Source organism: Phoenix dactylifera, chromosome 1, assembly GCF_051530095.1.
Source record: "Phoenix dactylifera cultivar Ajwa chromosome 1, Ajwa_hap1_PhDact_Kaust_v1.1, whole genome shotgun sequence".
NCBI lineage: Eukaryota > Viridiplantae > Streptophyta > Magnoliopsida > Arecales > Arecaceae > Phoenix > Phoenix dactylifera.
Genome location: NC_143190.1, coordinates 678,052 through 698,556, shown reverse-complemented (window position 1 = coordinate 698,556; position 20,505 = coordinate 678,052). Strand labels below are relative to the sequence as shown.

At 41.4% G+C, this 20,505-nt stretch overlaps 3 protein-coding genes across 5 annotated transcripts; all 3 read left to right on the top strand.

The window, feature by feature from the left end:
• Window positions 1–1,835: 1,835 nt before the first annotated feature.
• On the top strand, window positions 1,836–7,103 carry LOC103712126 (ARF guanine-nucleotide exchange factor GNOM-like). Its single transcript, XM_008798549.6, has 2 exons — window positions 1,836–3,079; window positions 3,177–7,103. Exons 1-2 carry the CDS (start codon window positions 2,327–2,329, stop codon window positions 6,777–6,779), a joined length of 4,356 nt encoding a protein of 1,451 aa, XP_008796771.4. The 5' UTR covers window positions 1,836–2,326; the 3' UTR covers window positions 6,780–7,103.
• Window positions 7,104–11,192: 4,089 nt separating this feature from the next.
• Window positions 11,193–14,862, top strand: LOC103712125 (Lactoylglutathione lyase / glyoxalase I family protein). Of its 2 annotated transcripts, none has more exons than XM_088715843.2 (4): window positions 11,193–11,422; window positions 11,513–11,764; window positions 11,876–11,951; window positions 12,145–14,522. In XM_088715843.2, the coding sequence occupies exons 1-4, from the start codon at window positions 11,339–11,341 to the stop codon at window positions 12,156–12,158; spliced, it is 426 nt and encodes a 141-aa protein (XP_088571969.2). In that variant the 5' UTR covers window positions 11,193–11,338; the 3' UTR covers window positions 12,159–14,522. The 2 variants fall into 2 exon arrangements, with proteins under 2 accessions (XP_088571969.2, XP_008796770.3); XM_008798548.6 differs by having other exon boundaries at window positions 11,207–11,422; window positions 14,430–14,862.
• Window positions 14,863–18,802: 3,940 nt separating this feature from the next.
• On the top strand, window positions 18,803–20,192 carry LOC103712124 (late embryogenesis abundant protein 31-like). Of its 2 annotated transcripts, none has more exons than XM_026806580.4 (2): window positions 18,803–19,307; window positions 19,382–20,192. In XM_026806580.4, exons 1-2 carry the CDS (start codon window positions 19,216–19,218, stop codon window positions 19,893–19,895), a joined length of 606 nt encoding a protein of 201 aa, XP_026662381.2. In that variant the 5' UTR covers window positions 18,803–19,215; the 3' UTR covers window positions 19,896–20,192. The 2 variants fall into 2 exon arrangements, with proteins under 2 accessions (XP_026662381.2, XP_008796769.5); XM_008798547.6 differs by having other exon boundaries at window positions 19,111–19,307; window positions 19,461–20,192.
• The last annotated feature ends 313 nt before the right edge of the window (window positions 20,193–20,505 follow it).

The window sequence follows — 20,505 nt, the reverse complement described above, 5'->3', positions numbered from 1 at the left end:
ACATATTGTTCATTTATTTAATTTTCTTTCTTTTTTCCTTTATAATCTTCGACCTCGATTATTTCTTAACCAATGCATTTGTGACTTGTAGAAGACAGTGTTGTAAAATTGGTGATTTTGAATTGCGCTAAAGATCCCATCTAATGGAAAAAATTGGCTTCTTTAAGGAGCGCTAGAAATGTATCTTTTCTTGCTTCCTCTCTTATTATAAATAAAAGCCAACTTCTACCATCATGCTAAATGGACAACAATGGTCCTCTTTCAATGGTGGGTAAACCGTCAATCAATGTGGAAGCAGTGGCTTGACAAGTTGAGACCCATTTGCAAGGATACCTGAAAGAAGTGGGCATATTTGATGCCATTGAAACATCTCTGCATGAAATCAGTACATTTTAGACTCAGCCTAAGTATGTTGGGCAAAGTATATGTTATAACCAAAACTACTCATTTTTCAACCAATGCACATTTCATGGATTTGATAATAAAATCTTCTAATATGCAATATTTTCTTTATATTTAGCAAGTCAAAGAACTAAGAACTTAATCCTGTATGTTGTGGTGCTAAAGGACAAGAATTTTATTCATTGTCCAATATTTCCATTGATCTGCTGAATGATTAATATAAAATCACCAACCACTTCAATTTCTCCTTTGCTCCTGATCTTTGTATCATTTCTATTGCTAGAATACAAACTTCATACTCTATTGTGTGCATAGTTGAAATCCAAACAAATATCAAATCACTCTTGGGAGAGATAAGAATTGCGACTGCAACACTATCATGCTTGTTGCTTGCCCATCAAAGTAGACTATCCACTTTTTATTGTTAATGGTGAAGTGGATCATCTGTGATAAGCAATATATCAACATCGAGGAAGTTGGTGTAGAATGGTTGGTAAGCTAGAAGTGAGTGTTTTGCCCAAATGCTCTGATAGGGTTGTCTCTTAATAGCTCTTGAAGGAAAGTGATTTCATGTTATGGAAGGATCATATACCATTTTGTTTTATCTCACGATTAATGCTGATTTGTAGCACATATAATTGAGGTGATCCAGTTTTCCAATCAAGAAAATAAGATAAGCTAGGTATAACGATGAAGCCTTTCAATTGCTCTAATTATGGTTAAGCAAATTTTGCCAATCTCAACGTATGTGGTCTCTTAATATCATTTGCTTGTTGAGATGGCAACAATAAGTACGTAATTAGCTAAAAACATAACTTCTAAACTAAGAAAAGTATATTTTGAAAAGCAAAATTATAGTGCGATACCATCTTATTGTTCAAAATGGATATAAAATACTAAGCAAAGGTGGACTCTGGATCGAATATGAGATACTCTAGAATATAGCTAGGTATAACGATGTAGCCTTTCATTTGTTCTAATTGGGGTTAAGCAAATCTTGTCAATCTCAACGTACGAGTGGTCTCTTAACATCATTTGCTTGTTGAGATTGTAACTATAAATAAGTAATTAGCTCAAAACATAACTTCTAAACTAAGAAAAGTATATTTTGAAAAGTAAAATTATAGTGCGATACCATCTTATTGTTCAAAATGGGTAAAAAAAATACTAAGCAAAGGTACCCTAGAATATATATAATTTGTAAATCTTCGGAAAAAAGAAAAGGGGATAAAGAAAGACCAAGTGAAAATTCCATTGGGCAGGTTGCCCAAGTTCTAGACTGAATTCAATCCGGTTTTTATGTAGGTCAAGTCAGCATCTACAAATCTTTTCTTTTCTTTTCTTTTCTTTTTTTTGGAAGAAAACTGAATACAGTGGGCGTTGCCCCGCCAGTTGGGTTCAATCGGCTGACCCGGACCTGAGATATAACTGACTCAACCAAGCCGGAAAATACGGAGGCCAATTTGGTTCGGGCATTGGGTTGACCAGTCCCAAGTTAACACCTCTCCCAAGAACTCTGACACCAAGAACCGGAAAGCAAGAACGAACAAATCTAATTACTTGGAAGCAGCAGCAGCAGCAGCAGCAAGGGAGGGAGATCACGCAAAGCCGCAAACCGAGCTCGCCAGCACGCGGCCAGATCTCTGATGCCGTCTCCTCTCCATCTCCTCCTCCTCCATTAGGTACCACTCTTTCTCTCTCGGGGGTTCAGATCTACCATTCTATCCGTCCGCAAAGATCCGATCTTTCCAATTCCCAGCATCCCGTCTTCTCTCTTAATCTCCCATTGCAACAATCCTTAGATCGAGACTCATAAGACCCTAGAAACCCTGATGCCTTCCTAGGAACCCAATTGACCTCTGGGCATCCAGATTCTGGCTCTGCCCAACCAGCCCTAAGCTTTTCCAGATCCTGATCCCCCGAAATGGGCCGCCCTCGCCTTCGGAATTCCGCCATCAACCCCATCGAGGAGGAACCCGCGGCAGAGTCCCCCGATGCCGCCAACGCCGCGTCGCGTGCGGCCGCCGCCGGCGGCGGCCGCCATGCCGCCCTTGCATGCATGATCAACTCGGAGGTGAGCGCCGTCCTCGCCGTGATGCGCCGCAATGTCCGGTGGGGCAGCCGCTACGCGTCCGCCGCCGACGACCACCATCTCGAGCACTCCCTCGTCCAGTCCCTCAAGTCCCTCCGCCGGCAGGTCTTCTCCTGGGGGGACGCCCGCCGCCCCTGGAGCGCCGTCGACCCCTCGGCCTACCTCCGCCCCTTCCTCGACGTGATCCGCTCCGACGAGACCGGCGCCCCCATCACCGGCGTTGCCCTTTCCTCCGCCCACAAGATCCTCACCCTCGAGGTGCTCGACCCGGGAGCTCCCGGTGCCGATGCCGCCGTGCACGCCGTTGTCGATGCCGTCACGAGCTGCCGGTTCGAGGTGACCGACCCTGCCTCGGAGGAGGCCGTGCTGATGAAGATCCTGCAGGTGCTGCTCGCGTGCATGAGGAGCCGGGCGTCGGCCCTGCTCAGCAACCAGCATGTGTGCACGATCGTGAACACGTGCTTCCGGGTCGTCCACCAGGCTGGTACCAAGGGGGAGCTGCTGCAGAGGTTCTCCCGCCACACAATGCATGAGCTCATCCGGTGCATCTTCTCGCACTTGCCTGATGTCGGAGATGGCGCAGAGGTACCAACTCTGAGAAAGAAGCCCTCTATTTGCTGGCTCTTTTCTTCTTTAGCTAATATCTGACAGTATCAAGTTGAGGGTTTTGTTTGTTCTGTAGATTGATGGGGTCGGCAAGGATCGGGCCGTTGGGATCAAGCAAGTGGAGAATGGAAATGGAAGCGCCGGGTCTGTGACTGGCTCTGGAGATGATAATTTTGTAGGGGGGGTGGAGGTGACGAATGGTGAGCGAATCATGGTGGAGCCATATGGAATTCCTTGCATGGTAGAGATCTTTCACTTCTTGTGTTCTCTTTTGAACATTGTTGAGCAAATTGGGTTAAGTCCTAGGTCGAATACTATTGCTTTTGACGAGGATGTGCCACTTTTTGCACTTGGGTTGATCAATTCAGCCATTGAACTGGGAGGGCCTTCAATACAAAAGCACCCAAAACTGCTGGCGTTGATACAAGACGAGCTGTTCTGGAATCTGATGCAGTTTGGTCTATCAATGAGCCCGCTTATTCTATCGATGGTCTGTAGCATTGTTCTGAATCTTTACCAACACCTGCGAAGAGAGCTGAAATTGCAGCTCGAGGCATTCTTCTCATGCGTGATCTTGAGGCTTGCGCAGAGCCGGTACGGGGCTAGCTACCATCAGCAGGAGGTTGCCATGGAGGCTCTTGTGGACTTCTGCCGGCAGAAGACTTTTATGACAGAGATGTATGCTAACTTGGACTGCGATGTAACCTGCGGCAACATGTTTGAAGACCTTGCCAACCTTCTTTCGAAGAGTGCATTTCCAGTGAACTGCCCATTGTCTTCGATGCATGTTCTTGCCTTGGATGGTCTGATTGCAGTGATTCAGGGAATGGCCGATAGAAGAGGTAATGCACCTCCACATTCAGAAGAACCGATGGAGCTTGAGGAATATACTCCATTTTGGACGATCAAGTGTGAGAATTATTCTGATCCTGACCATTGGGTTAAGTTTGTTCGGTGCAGGAAGTATATCAAGAGAAGGCTGATGATTGGTGCTGATCACTTCAACAGGGACCCAAAGAAGGGGTTGGAATTTCTGCAAGGAACCCATCTCTTACCAGAAAAGCTCGACCCCCGGAGTGTGGCATGCTTTTTCAGATACACTGCAGGCTTGGATAAGAACCTTGTCGGGGACTTCTTAGGTAACCATGACGAGTTTTGTGTTCAGGTGCTTCATGAATTTGCTGGGACCTTTGATTTCGAGGACATGAATCTAGATACTGCTTTGAGGCTCTTTCTGGAGACCTTCCTGCTGCCAGGCGAGTCACAGAAGATACAGAGAGTTCTCGAGGCTTTCTCCGAGAGATACTTTGAACAGTCACCACAGATTCTTGCCAACAAGGATGCTGCCCTCTTGCTGTCATACTCGCTTATATTGCTAAACACGGATCAGCACAATGTGCAGGTGAAGAAGAAGATGACTGAAGAGGACTTCATTCGGAACAACCGCCACATAAATGGTGGGCATGACCTCCCAAGAGAATTCTTGTCAGAGCTCTACCATTCAATATGCAGGAATGAGATAAGAACCATCCCCGAGCAAGGCATTAATTTTATTGAGATGTCTCCCAGCCGTTGGATTGACCTGATGAGGAAGTCGAAGAAAACATCTCCATACATTGTCTGTGATTCCCGGCCATACCTTGATCATGACATGTTTACCATCATGTCGGGCCCTACCATTGCTGCAATGTCAGTGGTGTTTGATTATGCAGAACATGAAGAAGTTTTTCTAACATGCGTAGATGGGTTCCTGGCTGTTGCAAAGATATCTGCCTTCCATCATCTTGAAGATGTATTGGATGATCTAGTTGTGTCCCTCTGCAAATTTACAACCCTTTTGAACACATCTTTGGTTGAGGAACCGGTTATGGCCTTTGGTGATGACACAAAAGCTAGGTTGGCGACGGAGACAGTTTTCAACATAGCTAATAGGTATGGTGACCATATACGCACTGGCTGGAGAAATATACTGGACTGCATCTTAAGGCTGCACAAGCTTGGCCTTCTTCCTGCTCGTGTTGCTTGTGATGCAGCTGATGATTCGGAACTGCCTTTGGATCCAATTCATGGGAAGCCTCCTCCCAGCTCTCTTTCCACGTCTCATGTTCCAGCTATGGGTACCCCTCGTAGATCTTCAGGGTTAATGGGAAGGTTTAGCCAGCTCTTATCTCTTGACACAGAAGAGCCAAGATCACAGCCAACAGAACAGCAACTTGCTGCTCACCAAAGAACTCTTCAAACAATCCAGAATTGCCATATAGACGGTATATTCACAGAGAGCAAGTTCCTACAGGCTGATTCACTTTTGCATCTTGCCAGGGCACTAATTTGGGCAGCTGGTCGGCCTCAGAAGGTAACCAGCTCACCTGATGATGAAGACACAGCAGTTTTTTGCTTGGAGCTGCTAATTGCCATTACACTGAACAACCGAGACAGAATTGTGCTTCTCTGGCAGGGTGTTTATGAGCACATCGCCAGTATAGTTCAGTCTACTGTGATGCCATGTGCACTTTTGGAGAAGGCAGTTTTTGGACTACTCCGCATTTGCCAGAGGTTACTGCCCTACAAAGAGAACCTGGCCGATGAGCTCTTGAGGTCGCTGCAGTTGGTTTTGAAGCTCGATGCCCGTGTAGCAGATGCTTATTGTGAGAACATCACACAAGAAGTTACACGCCTGGTTAAGGCAAATGCTATTCATATAAAATCTCAGATGGGTTGGCGGACTATCACATCCTTGCTTTCCATCACAGCTCGCCATCCAGAGGCTTCAGAAGTAGGGTTTGAGGCATTGGTGTTTATCATGTCTGAAGGGGCTCACCTTTCACCAGCCAATTATATTCTGTGTGTAGAAGCCTCAAGACAGTTTGCGGATTCTCGGGTTGGACTAACAGATAGATCTGTCCGTGCATTGGATCTGATGGCAGAATCCCTGAATTCTTTAGCTCGCTGGTCTCGTGAGACTAGGGAAGTGGGCGAAGAAGCTGAGAAGATATCAGAAGGAATCAGGGAGATGTGGCTCAGGTTGTTGCAAGCACTGAGGAAAGTATGCCTGGATCAGAGAGAGGAAGTGAGGAATCATGCCCTGTTGTCATTGCAGAGATCCCTGGTAGGAGCAGAAGGAATGTCCCTCTCACCGTCATCTTGGACACAGGCTTTCGATCCTGTTATAGTCACAATGCTGGATGACTTGCTGGAGATTTCTCAAAATCATTCACATAAAGATTACCGGAACATGGAGGGAACCCTTTTGCATGCCATGAAGTTACTTTCCAAGGTCTTTTTGCAGCTATTACAAGAACTCTGTGTACTGAGCAGCTTCTGCAAGCTGTGGCTGGGAGTTCTTAGCCGGATGGAGAAATACGTGAAGGTTAAGGTGAGAGGCAAGCAGAGTGAGAAGCTGCAAGAATTGATTCCGGAGCTCCTTAAAAACATGCTGCTTGTGATGAAGGCGCGTGGGATCCTCGCAAAGAGGAGCACAATAGGTGGAGATAGTTTGTGGGAGTTAACATGGCTTCATGTAAGCAACATTGCTCCATCTTTGCAGTCACAAGTGTTCGCAGGACAGGAATTAGAGCAGGTGGTGCATGCTAAGCCAAAGGAATCTGGTACTCCTATAGAACCTAATGGCAGTAGTTCTGGGCCTCTGGCTGAGGCACCAGCAGATCAGTCTGGAGGGTAAGATCTTGTTTGATGAGTTTGGTTTGTAAAACTTATGAAAATCTTCTATGAAGCAAAATTTAGTGGTCACTGCTGCAAATTAAAGAGGAAATAGATTGGTGAGTAACCTGCAGGTATCATATATACAATTTTTTGTGTGGTTTCTTGTAATTTTTTTGATCCTCAGCTATGCTTATCTTGTTTATAACGGGTATCATTGCTTTTCTGTCCATGAAAGCATGATGTTGGATCCTAATGTGGCTCTGACATCTGAGACTTAGTTGTTTCTTGTAATGTTTTTATGTGAGTATTTGCAAGTATTCATTGGAACAGTGGATGTTCTAAATTTCTTTGTTGGAGGTTCTAGATGAATTTAGAATATAGATAAATTTGTGGTTTGTCAAAGCAAGCTAGACAAATAGACTGTGTTTTGCACATGGCAGCCATGGCTGCTTACATGACCTGCCTAGGCACTGGCCTTAACTTTTTGCATCATATATGAGCATGGAAGACCAAATCAATTTATTTAATTAGTATTGGATATTGCCAAGTCTATACTTCGTATTAACTTATATCTTCTTATATTTTTTTTATTGTATATTAGTTGTGTTCTTATTATTATTGTTATTTTTGTTATTGTTGTTATTATTGATAGGTTGTTATTGTTATTGTTGTTGTTGTTATTATTGTCTTTGTTATTGTTATTATTATTGTCGTCGTTGTTGTTGTTGTTATTGCTATTATATTGTTATTGTTGTTGTTCTTATTAATGTTATTATTTGTTGAGCTGCCATGAGCTTTACATGCCCACCTATGTACCTGTCTAGCACCTAGGTGCTATGCAGGCTGGTCTGCTTTTTTGGTGCCTACAGTCTTTCAAAACATTGCAGCTAGTTTGACCTTGAGTTACCATGTTTCTGTTTTCATCTTGGCCAAGATCTCGGTTTCTATTGGTATTGGGCACCCTCTAGTATGGTATATATGAAAATCTTAGCCCTATTATCTCAATCGATATAAACCGATAAAATCTGAAATATTGACCAATGCGATAATATTCATATAGACCAATATTTTTTATTATGTTTTATTTCTTTAAAGAGGTTTTTGTAACTAATAAGATCTCAAAATTAATATTTCACTATAGTTGATAATCTTGGATTTACATGTATTGGCTGAGATGGTGATATTATGGTGCCAAAACATCAGCCGAGATCTCGGAAAAACTTGATTCCCTCCAAATTTCCCTGCTTATCATATTGGTCAAGAAAAACGGAGGTCTCTGTTCATCTTGTCTCGGCCACTAATCAAGACAACTGATATCTCAGGATTTGGAAACCTTGTTCTGAAAGAGTAGATTTGGATGATAATACCAGTGCATGAGAGTAAAAGATCAAGAGCAAGCCATATTTTATTGTGAATAACTTGTCTCCTTTTGCAAGTGGCAAGTTCAGCATGCCATGCTTTTTTTTGTGTGTTTGTGTTAAGATTAGATCTATTGGGTAATGATATGTTAAGATTAACTCTGCTTGTGCTGCCAGTTTTATTGCCAAATTTTGTTTGGAGGAGGAAGTCTATCATATTGGCAGCTGTTTAGTTGATAGTTGCCAATCTTATGATGTGAATCCTATCAAGATTTATATGCATACTATTGGACAGAAATTTATTGTGGTACTTAATTCATAGTGCAGTGATCATCATCATTTATTTTTTCAGCATTATAGAACATGCAAGATATCATAGTAAAAGCAAAAAAAAATAAGAAATAAAAAAAATAAAAGAAAGAAAGAAAGAAAATAATTAGGAATGACAACGAATACCTGCAAAATTTGTTCTATCCATATCTGAAACTATTTAAAATTCTATTATCCGAATCCATTCCAAACTCGATTAAAAAATTACACAAAAATTTCAAACCTGTTCCACCAACAAACGATAAACTTTACGGGTATCCGAACCTGCTCAATTAATTTTTATTTAGATCAGGTTATTTGGATTGGGTTAGGCACCCGACCTAGATCTTCTTTGGGGTAGTTTCGTGGGATGGTTCAAACAAGAAGATCCATTGGCTTCATATCAAAAACTTGTGTACATAGGATGGCTCATCCCCTTTTTTTTTTTTTTTTTTTTGGTACATTTTGGAGGCTAAGTCAGTCAGTTACATAATAAGAAAAATTTAAGAGTATAAAACAAAACTATAAGAAAAAGAAATGAAAGTAAGGCCAAGAGAACCGTTCTGAATCGGGCGGGTTCGGTCATAACAAGCCGTTTCGGCGGCGGACCAGGACTGTTCCGGTAACCAAAATGAAATCCGTTGTCGGAGGAAGAGAAGGAGGAAAGAGAGGAAAAGAGAGAGCGAGCGAAGGAGAGAGGGAGAGGAAGGAAGAGAGAGGGAGGTGGAGGCCAGCGATCCGCATGGAGGATGCTTCTCCGGACTCCACGACCGAAAAACAGGTCGGATTTTCTGTTTCGTTCGAAACAGGGATCGGCCTCTTTTTTTTATTTTGTAATTTTTAAGTGAAGTCAGCAAATCACTTGTTGCGCTCTGTTTTTAGCCTGGGATCATTATGAGGTCAACTCTTTTATCTTTGGGATTGATTAGAGTTTGCTTAGGGTCGGCTCGGGATCCACTACGACTCATGAAAGAGATGGCTTTCATTGCTATCTATATTCTGTCTATAGCCAATATAGGGTCGGCTAGACTTCTTTAAGGGTCCACTCATCATCTTCAAGGGTCGACTATTCTTCTTCAAGGGTTGACTCGATAAAGTGTTCATATTTGCTATGCTCTGGCTTTCGCCCATGGTCATTATGGAGTTAACTCATCTATCTTTGGGTTCGACTTGAGTTTGTTTGGGGTCAACTCATGATCCACTAGGGTCAACTTATGATCCACGAGGGTCAACTTGTGAAAGGGTTGGTTTTTATTGCTATCTTTATACTGTTTGCAGCCATTCTAGGGTCGAATCGACTTCTTCAGGAGTCGATACATGATCTTTAGGGGTCGACTATTCTTCTTTAGGGGTCGACTTAAGAAAGTGCTTGTTTTTGCAACGCTCTACCTTTCGCATGTAGTCGTTGTGGGGTCGATTCGTCTATCTTTGGGGTCAACTCGAGTTTGCTTTAGATCGACTCATAATCCACTAGGCTCGACCCATAAAAGGGCTAGTTTTTATTGCTATCTGTATTCCATATGCGGCCATTCTAGGGTCGACTTGACTTCTTGAGGGGTCGACCCGCGATCTTCTAGGGCCGACTCGAGAAAGTGCTTGTTTTTACTATGTTCTGCCTTTCGTCTGTGGTCATTATGGGTCAACTCATCTATCTTTGGGGTCGACTCGAGTTTGCTTAGGGTTGACTCATAATTTGCTATGGTCGACTCATGAAAGAGCTGGTTTTTATTGCTATTTATATTCTATCTACGACTTTTCAAGGGTCGATTCGTAATCTTTAAGAGTTGACTATTCTTCTTCATGAATCGATTCAAGAAAGTACTTGTTTTTGTTGTGCCCTGCCTTCCGCCATGGTCAATATGGGGACGACTCGTTTATCTTTGGTGGCGACTCAAGTTTGCTTGGGGTTGATTAAAGATCCACTAGGGGCGACTTATAAAATGGTCGGTTTTCATCACTATCTGTATTTTGTCTGCGGTCATTCTGGGATTAACTCCACTTTTTCAAGGGTTGACTCGTGATTTCCGGAGGTTGATTATTCTTCTTTAGGGGTCGACCCAAAAAAGTGCTTATTTTTGTGGGGTCGAGCCATCTATTTTTGGCGTTGACTCTAGTTCGCTTGGGGTCGACTCATGATCCAGTAGGTTCAACTCGTGAAAGGGCTGGTTTTTATTGCTATCTGTATTCCATCTACGACCATTCTAGGATCGATTCAACTTCTTTAGGGGTTGATTTATGATCTTCATGGGTTGACTCAAGGAAGTGTTTGTTTTTGCTACGCTCTGTTTTTTGCCTATGGTTATTTTTTACAAAAATGACACACATTAATTTGTATGGCTGGCAGGAAAGTGGTGCTGATTTGTTTGCCTATTTTGATGTTCAAAGCTGAATGATAATTCACACCCCTGGCTCGTCGGAGATGAAAGAAAAGGATGGCACACAAATTTGCACCTTCATCTCTACCTTTGTCCAAATTTCTCGCTAGTACTATAATTGGGACCGAGGATTAACTTGAGGGCAAATTCTAACTCAGGCCATTCTATAAATTTTTAATCCTGAAACATCTCGGAATCGACTGGCAAAATAGACTAATAAGGACTCACTATATAGCCGTAAATTGACCGCTCAAAGCTCGCCATAATGACCGATCTAAAAGATGCTCGAAGATTTTTTTTATATTTTAATCTTTCTGATCCGATTGAAGGGGAAGAAGATTTTTCTTCCTTTTTTTGTACGGTCACCTGTTTCGCAACTTGCCTTCTGGGGTAGATGATGACGTGGCAGCAATCCGAGCGAAAGAAAGGCGACGCGTGTGTCCATGGGCATCCCCCACGAAGTAACCTCTCTGTCCCCGCCGGCATCGATCCTATAAAAATCCGGCCTTCTCCTCGCCGTCTCGCTCGCCGCCATCATGGGGGCTGCCGAGGGTGTCCAGCTTAGCCACATCGCCAGGGAAACCTCGGACTTGAAGCGTCTCGCCGATTTCTATCAGGAGGTAGACGGAGGCAAAGGGGAAAAATCCTTCTTCTTTTTCCTTCCCCAGCTAATGGATTACCGCTGAAGATCTTTTCCCTTCTTCTTTTAGGTGCTGGGGTTCGAGAGGATCGAAGCCCCCAAATTCGTGGAATTCGAGGTGATATGGCTCCGTATCCCCTTCAACTCCTCCTTTGCCCTCCATCTCATCGAGAGGAATCCCCAGTCTAAGCTCCCGGTGAGCCCCTACGGCAGCAGCTCATCGTCCCCTCCGTCCCCCGTCGCCGATCCCCGTGCTCTCTCCCGGGGCCATCACCTTGCCTTCTCCGTCTCCAATTTCGACTCTTTGGTCCGAACCCTCAAGGCGAGTCCAGTCTTCCAGTCCCTCCTCTCCTCTGCTTTATGGATCCTGAATTCTTTGTTAGTTAATTCTTTTCGCTTTCTTTGCTTTTTCTTTTTTGAAAATTTTTTATAGGAAAAAGGGATTGAGACGTTTGAGGCGACCCAACCCGATGGTAAGACGAGGCAGGTCTTCTTCTTCGATCCAGATGGTAAACTCTTTCTTTTCCTTTTTCTTCTTCCCGTTTTGCACCTTATATCTGCTCTTCACAACTCGTTCGATTTGTTTTGGATTTGACTTAGTGAGGATTTCGTCCTGTTTTTGATCGACAATTAGTTTTCGAGGAACTAATCTAATCTTCGATTGGATTTGGAGAATATAATACAAACTATTTTCCTTTTCAGTGTGGTCTCTCTGATCTGATTTAAGAGATAAGGTGGTAGATGTCTGTAGAGTCCCAACTTCACGTAACAGCTAACAGCTTAATTTGATTGCACCTTTTCAAGGGTGGTAGAACTGATGAATTAGTGGAGAACACAAGACAGAGCCATAGAAAGAGATGCCATTCATGATATCTGACGAAAGCTTTTTTTCATTATAAACACACAGTTGTAAGAACCAGCATAGAGTTTTATCAGTTTTATAGCATCATCATGGTAATATGACGAAATATGTAATTGTGCATAATCTGTTGAATGCTTATATATTTTCTCAAATTGATGTCTTCATATGTAATCTGTATAATTTTTCTTCGATTCAAGTCTCTTGTACAAAACTAGAAAAAATCAAAACTTTCAGCATCATTTGAGAAAGTCCTATGGCCAACAAAAAAAACTCAAATACAGGTCTTGTTGCTATATTTATCTGCCATATGCAGTTGCAAAGTTCCAGAAGTTATGCCCCAATTGGAAATGTTCTATTTATTATGCTGTTGCTACATCTTCTTGTGGTGTTAAACTTTAAGTATTATATGTATTCCTATTAATGGTTGGAAAGTAGATGAAGAGAACAAGGAAATGGGAGAAGGTTTGGAGTAAGAAAGATGGAGAAAAAGAATGCAGGAAGTCGAAGTAGTAAAAGGAGAAAAAATGAAAAAAGATAGGGAGAAGAGGAGGAGAAGATATGAAGATAGAGAGGGGTTATTGAAACTTTTTGTTTTTCTTGACCCTCTTGTATTGTATTCATTTCATCTCTTTGGAAATGGATTTATGAACAACCCCCATCCTTATCTTGAAAGAAAATAAAGAGAAGGAATAAAAAGGGTTTAGGCTGGGTGAAGAGAGCAGAATGAGTAATAGATCCTACTCAAATCCATTTGAACTGGGCAATGGACATGCTCTCATGGCACCCAACTTTGGTTCCTAACGTATCCCACTCACACATGATGGGCATGGCCATGCCTTTTTCATGCCTAATAACATTACCAAAAAATCCTGAATCCCAACCCAACTTTATATTGGCTTCACAGGTGGTGGGGAGACATCCATGCTGGCTCTTAATTATACGAAGAGTATTGGTTTTCACCAAAGCGACAATTTCTCTTTCAAAAAATCCAGTCTGTTAATTCATTTGTAAAATCCGAGCTAGTGATGACACTGAGGATTCTGTTCACTTCTTGAAGAACTCAAAAACATAAATGAAGTAAAATTCTTAATCCCGCTGATGAATAGGGATTCTGAAGTTTGGAAATATTGATAAGAGAGAGGGCTGTAAAGTAGTCATATGTGCAAAGCTCAATGACTGGATGTGAGGGTTTATTTTCATAGATAACTCTTAAAAATCAACTGAGAACTCTTGCTCATTTCATCAAAAAATCCTGGATTTTGGACAAAAAGGATTAATCCTTTGTTTTACTTCAGATGGTCATAGATGCAGTATGATTGCCTCTAGAGCTGCTCACCCCTTATTAGATTAGACTTTAACCGTACCCCACTTAAATATGCCCTGTAATCTGGACCAAAGATCTATCCTCACTACAGATAATCACCTCATGAATGGGTATAATTGTATCTGCAACTTGGGCTAATTTCAATAGATGAAGTAAATTTAATAACGAAATGTAAAATAAGAACTGCGAAAAGCCCTTAACATACAACATAGACGACATCTGGAGAGCTGATTACGTATAAGGTTCTTGCTTAAGCATACTTATCTTGAAGTAGGGCATCTTTTAGTTTGAGTACTTCGAACTGAACACATGGTGGAGTGGTAAATTGATCTACTTAGGTAGTCAGGAGCAGGCACTATTAGCATCCTACCTAAAATCTTATATATCACTGAATCAGAAGTTGCAATTGTTTGACTTGCGCGTATGATTGTAAACGACCTCCGCCCGTCTATAGGGAGCCTCTTTACACCTTAAATAATATCTGATAAAGTTTTGCAATGTTCTACGCTTGTCTAACATGAGCTAACCCCTGATGAATGAGTGCCGATACTGATAAAATGTCATGAAGACCAAGAAGTCAGTCAAGTGAAATTGACCTATCTTGGTAGTTGGTGTTACTTTACCTCATGCAATCATGGATATACTTGCAAAGATTTTGCTGATATTTCTCAAAACACTGTAGCTCATATAACCTTGTAATTAATTTCAGTTTACTGCTTCACTAAAGCATGTGATGATGCATGTACTAAATAAGATATCATTTCGTTTGCAAAATTGATGTCAATTTTTGATTGTGTGTAGGTAATGGCTTGGAAGTACAAAGTCGGGAAGCCTCTTAAATGTACAATTGGAGCAGAACTTATACAAATAATGAGGAATCTATCTTGTTTTGTACTTGCAGTCCTCAACAAGTAAACAAATACCATGTTTTCCTGATTTATGCACATTTTGTTTTACAATTACATGTTTTCCTCAGCACAGATGTGCTGAGTAGGAAACAGAGGGTTCATGTTAGGTCCTCCAGACAACTAGGATCCACTCAAAAGGTATCAAATATAGCCCTTTCACAATCTCTGCCATAGAATAAGCTGCAAATCTGAAAATTACTGTAGACAAGAGAAACAAGCAAAACAGATTGGTGAAGGCCTTTGGTAAGTGAGTGTTTATAAAATAAATCAAGTAAATTAAGAAAGTGGACCCAATGTTTAGTGCTCTTGGTCCATTTTTTTTATTATCAAGTTGCCTTTTGTTTTCCAAATTGAAGCATTTCTACGGATGAATGTCTTAAAAATGTTGTATTAGTTTCCCGCATGAAGTCTTATTTGGTTGTTCCGATCTCAGACAACTACACAGTTTTAATGGAAGAAGAGCCGAGCACATATTTGAAAAAAAAGGGTTGTGATGGTTGATTAGAGTGTTAAGAAGGCAGTAGGTAAGAAATTGGGAACTGGAGATTTACTACAAAAAAAGTTGCTACGAAATATTGATGTTATCTATTTCTGAAAAATTTTGAGGATTATTTGAGCAAAACGGTTTTTTTTTTTTCATGCTGCTGCCATGAGGCAAAGGGATCTTCTTTTGGTCAAGTCTTTTGAATATATACTAAACCTTTTTTTATTATAAGATATGGTAGGTTACTTATTCTAGCTCTTTCAGATGGGCATGTTCGCTTTCTTCCTTTCTACCTAAGGGCTCGTTTGGTTCGCGGGAAAAGAGGGGGGAAAGTGTGATCAACGGAAAAGTAATGAGAATGCCTCTTGTTTGGTTGGAGTTTTCAAAGGAGAGAGACGGGAAAGTTGTATTCCCATGGAAATATCATTCATATTCCCATATTTTATGGAAAAGTTTTTTCCAATGAGAAACATGGGAAGGTTACTTTCCCATGAGGCGGAAATCACTTTATTTTTACTTTTTTCCAAAAAGATCCTTCAGCATTAAAGAAATATTAAAGAGGCATTAAAGACCTAATTTTTATTAAAGGCATAATAGGAATTATACATAACTTTCTTAGGAAAGTGGATGGCCATCCAAACATAAGCACTTTGGAAATTTGTCACTTTTCTATGGTCAATCAAACATGCCAAAAGTACTTTTCTAGACATCCTCTTTCTGGGAATTTGTTTTACAGGAATCATATTTTTAGGAGGGAAAATGCTTTCCGCGAACCAAACGAGCCCTAAGTTGCACTAGCAGGGAATAGCAAACCTTTATAAGTGTTTCTCTTCATGTGCAAGTAGTTCGCATTTTTAGACATTTCTATTTCAATGAGCCTTTCTCCAAAAAGATGTCCATATTGTTATGCCTTTCGCCATGGTTGGAACTTAGCTGATAAGAAATTTTGCTACCTTAAGGACATTATAGATATGGCCACCTTTAGAAGTTATAGCAAGTAAGACTAAGACAAAATAAATGACCATTATATTTTTGAGTTCATGAGAAGACCTTGACACATCTAAACATGGTTTATAGTGGTTGGATCTTTTTAAATGACATTGTAGATATATTAAACTTTATAATGTACGACATAACTAATCAGCATGATGGTAACTCATGCCTCAACATTGCACTGTTTTCTGAGATTCAATGGTGTATATAAAGTTACTAGGATCTTTTAAATCTTTGTGAAGCATCAATAGAGGTAAGTCAAATCACAACCATGCAAGTGGATCAGTGTAGGATTGATTGTATATTTATTAGTACATATATTGAGCAAGAGTGTAGCTCTAAATTTATTTGTTCACTGAAATTGATGAAAAGTTTGCCCAACCATGTTATCAAGGACTTCTCTTGAGGAAATTACAAGAAGTTCCTACATTCTCAGATTTGGAAATTGATAGGGTTGCAAACGTGTAAGGTTGGACCGAGGCATGTGTCGCCCTAATACCAATTTCATATTGGAGGCATGATTTTAGATTCAAATCCAACCCATTAGCTGATGGAGTAGGATTAGATCAAGTCTATGGAAAGAATTTTAGACCCAAAGGTCAAGGTCAAGTGTGATCCAGACACAACTCGAAATATTCGGATTCAAGTATCTAGCTATTCTTTTATAGCCACATATAGCAATTGATAATAAAATATAAAATCATCAAACGTTTTAAATAAAACAAAAAAGTGCAAATTTACACTTGAATTTTTATTTTAAATTTTTTTATTTCATACATTGATCATTCCAAAATTTACAAACTACAAATTTGAGCATATATGTACATTGATATATGTATGTATGTACGTATATATATGTGTGTGCGCGCGCGCGTGCGCGTGTGTATGTATATGCACACTTGAGGACATTATAAATAAATCTACCAAATCAAATAATGAAATACGAATGTTTAAATGTAATTAAGTAAAAATAGATAAGAGGATATGCAATAGTTGAGATGAAAAAAAAAAAGGAATTAGTTTAAATGAGAGTTTTTTCAATAAATTAGAAAAGATATACAAAGTGAAGGAGAAGGAGGTTTATATATTTTAGATTTTTTTGTCCGATCAGGTTCTGGTTGGGTTATACATATTTTCTTTATCGAAATTAGTCCTAGACGATATATAGATTGGGTTGGGTTGGTTGGATGGAAAAATATAAGATTAAAATCCAACCCAGATTTTAGCTTGGTATAGCTTTGACCTTGACCTAAGCCACAGGTCTACAGCACAGATCATGTGAGATTTAATTGGATTGGGGCGAAGTTAAGTTATGGCTTGACCCATTTGCAGCTCTAGAAATTGCTTACACTTTTGTAAGAATTGGTCCCTTTTATCCTCCTTTTGAGCAACAACTTTTTCTCGCTTTTGTAATGATTATTAGTTTCGTATCATCATCAAATAAAGCAAAAAAAAATGATAAAAAGCTGTCAAAATGTAGCATCACCTTTTTTTTTCTTTTCTTTTCTTTAGAAATTGTTTTTTTTCTTTTCTTTTCTTTAGAAATTGTTTTTTTTCTTTTCTTTTCTTTAGAAATTGCTAATCCATTGCCCTAAAATCCGATTTGATGGACACGAGGCTGCTAACGGATCTATGCTCGGAAGGAAAGAAGATTTGGGCAATGACTGTTGTCTTGCACACGAAAAGAAACAGAACTTAAAGATGGCCGGAGCTAATCCAATCGGGCTTTCTGATACTTAAAGTTAGACTGCGCTCTAAGGAACGATAGAGGAAGGCGGAGATCAAACAAATAGAGAGAGTATATATTTTTGTCATGCGTTATCTTAAAACCTTCTTTTATAGATGAAGAGTGCATGTTCTGCTGGGATTGAGCTCTGGAGTCCGTAATTGTTGGGCAGGAAAGCTATGTGAGCTTTTCCTATCTGCATCAGCTTATGAATTAGGGTCCAATTGAAACTGGTTCCTGCTATGCCATGTGTTACTCCCCATTAGCTAGGCTATTTTGGGGCATATCACGTCTAATTTGATATTAGGCTAAATTTAGTAGATTCACATTTCATCATAACCATGGCTGCAATAAAAAAAAATTATATAATATGCAATACAATAAAAAGTAATGATCAATTTATATTGATAAATTTACCAAGATTTTGTATTATAATTATGATTGAATGATTAATTGTTGGCAATATTTGTCGCGACAAAAAATTTGCTAGCTCCACCTCCTCCTCTTCCTCAAGAAAATACCAATCGATTGTGAGGGATGCCCGAGGAAGGAGGAGACCATCAGCCACGTACTGTTTACATGTCCACAGGCGCTTCAGGTTTGGGGGCTTGCCTTGACTCACCGACAGACCTTTACTTTTACGAAGATATTTTTGACTCAGTTGAGGGACTCAGCTTGGAGATCTGGGATGGTAGAGAGGAGAGTTGTATGAGCATATGTGGCATACCATATCTGGCTAGATAGGAATGCGGGGATCTTCGAGGGCAGAAAATTCTACCCATGATCAGTGGTTGATAGAGCTTTTGCACATGCAGCCGAACTGGTGAGCGTTGCAGTGGAGATCTCACCTAAAGATGATAGGGACATCAGGGGTTCCTCTTTGGCTCTTGCAGCGCCTAGGTATGCGATGGTACTGATGGTATCTTGGGATCCCCCACCCTTTGATTTCTTTAAAATGAACTTTTATGGCAGTGTATCAGAGGGCAGCAGCAGATGTAGCGTGGGTTTGTGATCAGAGACCAGGACTCCTGGCTGATTGCAGTTGGGGGTCGGCGCATATTTGATGGGTCTGTTCTTATCGCAGGCATTAAATCGTGTTTGGTATTGTGATTGTTCTGAGCCTTTTAAAGGCAGTGAGGGCCGAGGGGCCAGCATATCCCAAAAAAAAAAAAAATAAAAAAAAAATAAAGACCCAAGATTTGACCACGTTTGCCCACATGATCAAGCCACGAGTCGGCCTCTCGACTCTCCATCTGCTCTCCAAGTTTGCAACGCGTCGAGACAACATCCATCCACTCAGCTGCATGGATACCCCGCACCGCGTAACCCGGCATCTCTATCTTTATTTATTACTTGCACCGCAAAAGCGCTTTCGTCCCACCAGCCCAAAGGACATGAGCCAGCGGCAATCTCAAAGGGGGCAGGCCGAGCCCGTGCTCCCCGTCTCCGGAGACCCCGTGGCTCGCAGCGAGCGTGATGCCCTCCTCAAACGTGACGACCCCGGGCTCGTCGTCGCCGAGACCGACCTCCCCGGGAAACGCCTTGTCACGGCTTCCACCGGCGGCCAGGTACGTATGAACATGGCTGCACCTTTTCTTTTGCTGTTATTGGAAGGTAAAAACATACACTGATGGAGGTGTAGCTCGTTCGAGGCTTGCATTTTTTCTATCAATTGTTACAATGATGGGGGACCAGTTACCCCTTCCAACTCCACGCTTCAGGTTGTGGCGCAGTTCGCAGTTCCGGCGCCGGCTGCTGGAGGGGCACCGCCGGAGGGTGAACCGGTGACGATGGGGGAGGCACTGGAAGCAGAGGTATTGACGGACGGAGAGAAAAAGGTGGACCGCGCCGACGCGGCGGCGATCCAGGCAGCCGAGGTCCGGGCAACGGGGCTTGGAGGCGTGACGCCGGGGGGCGTGGGCTCGGAGGCGCAGGCAGCGGCGGCCTCCAACGCCCGCGGCGAGCAAGAAGTCAGTCTCCGTGACGTCCTAAGGGATGCGACGTCGAAGATTCGGAGGGACAAGGTGGTCACCCCGGAAGACTCACGGAAGGTGGCGGCGGCGGAACAGCGGAACCGGGGTCAAGGAGCGTCGGAGGGGGGCGTGGCGGCGTCGGTGGTGGCAGCATCGAGGCTCAATGAGAACAGAAAGGCATAGAGGGGCTGTTCAAGTCTCTTCTTCTTTATCAGCAAGCAATGCTTTTAGTGCGTTTTAGTACCACAAATATGCTTATCTTAAGAAGGCCTTTGCATGGAGATATGTACATGCTTTGCTTGAGATGCAGCGAGCTGGAGCAAGAAAGTGAAGTTGGGAAGTAGCAATAAATAGAGAAAGATGTTTTCGTAGCTCAAAACTGTACTTCAGTTAGCTGGCGTGCTTTATTCTTGCTGCTTTTTATATTTCTAGTAATGTGAATATATGGTGGGGCATAACAGCAAGAGTTCCAAATCAAAAGTGCTGTGCATCAAAGTATAATTCATTAAATCTTTATTATCTTTTTTATTTCAAATATTTAAGAACATTAATAGGTTTTACATATTTTTAAACTATGGATTTTCATTTATATAATATGAAAAAAAGTATTAATAATTGAATTTTTATGTGTTTTGTTTTAAAAACAAACTCATTTGAATGAGTGAATTCAAGAGAATCTAGGTATAACTATTCCTAGTGCTTTGGACAATAGATTCCTTTAGCATCCTTTATAACTATATCATTTATAACAATTTCCATTATCAAATTTTCCTTAAAAATTTGATTTACATCC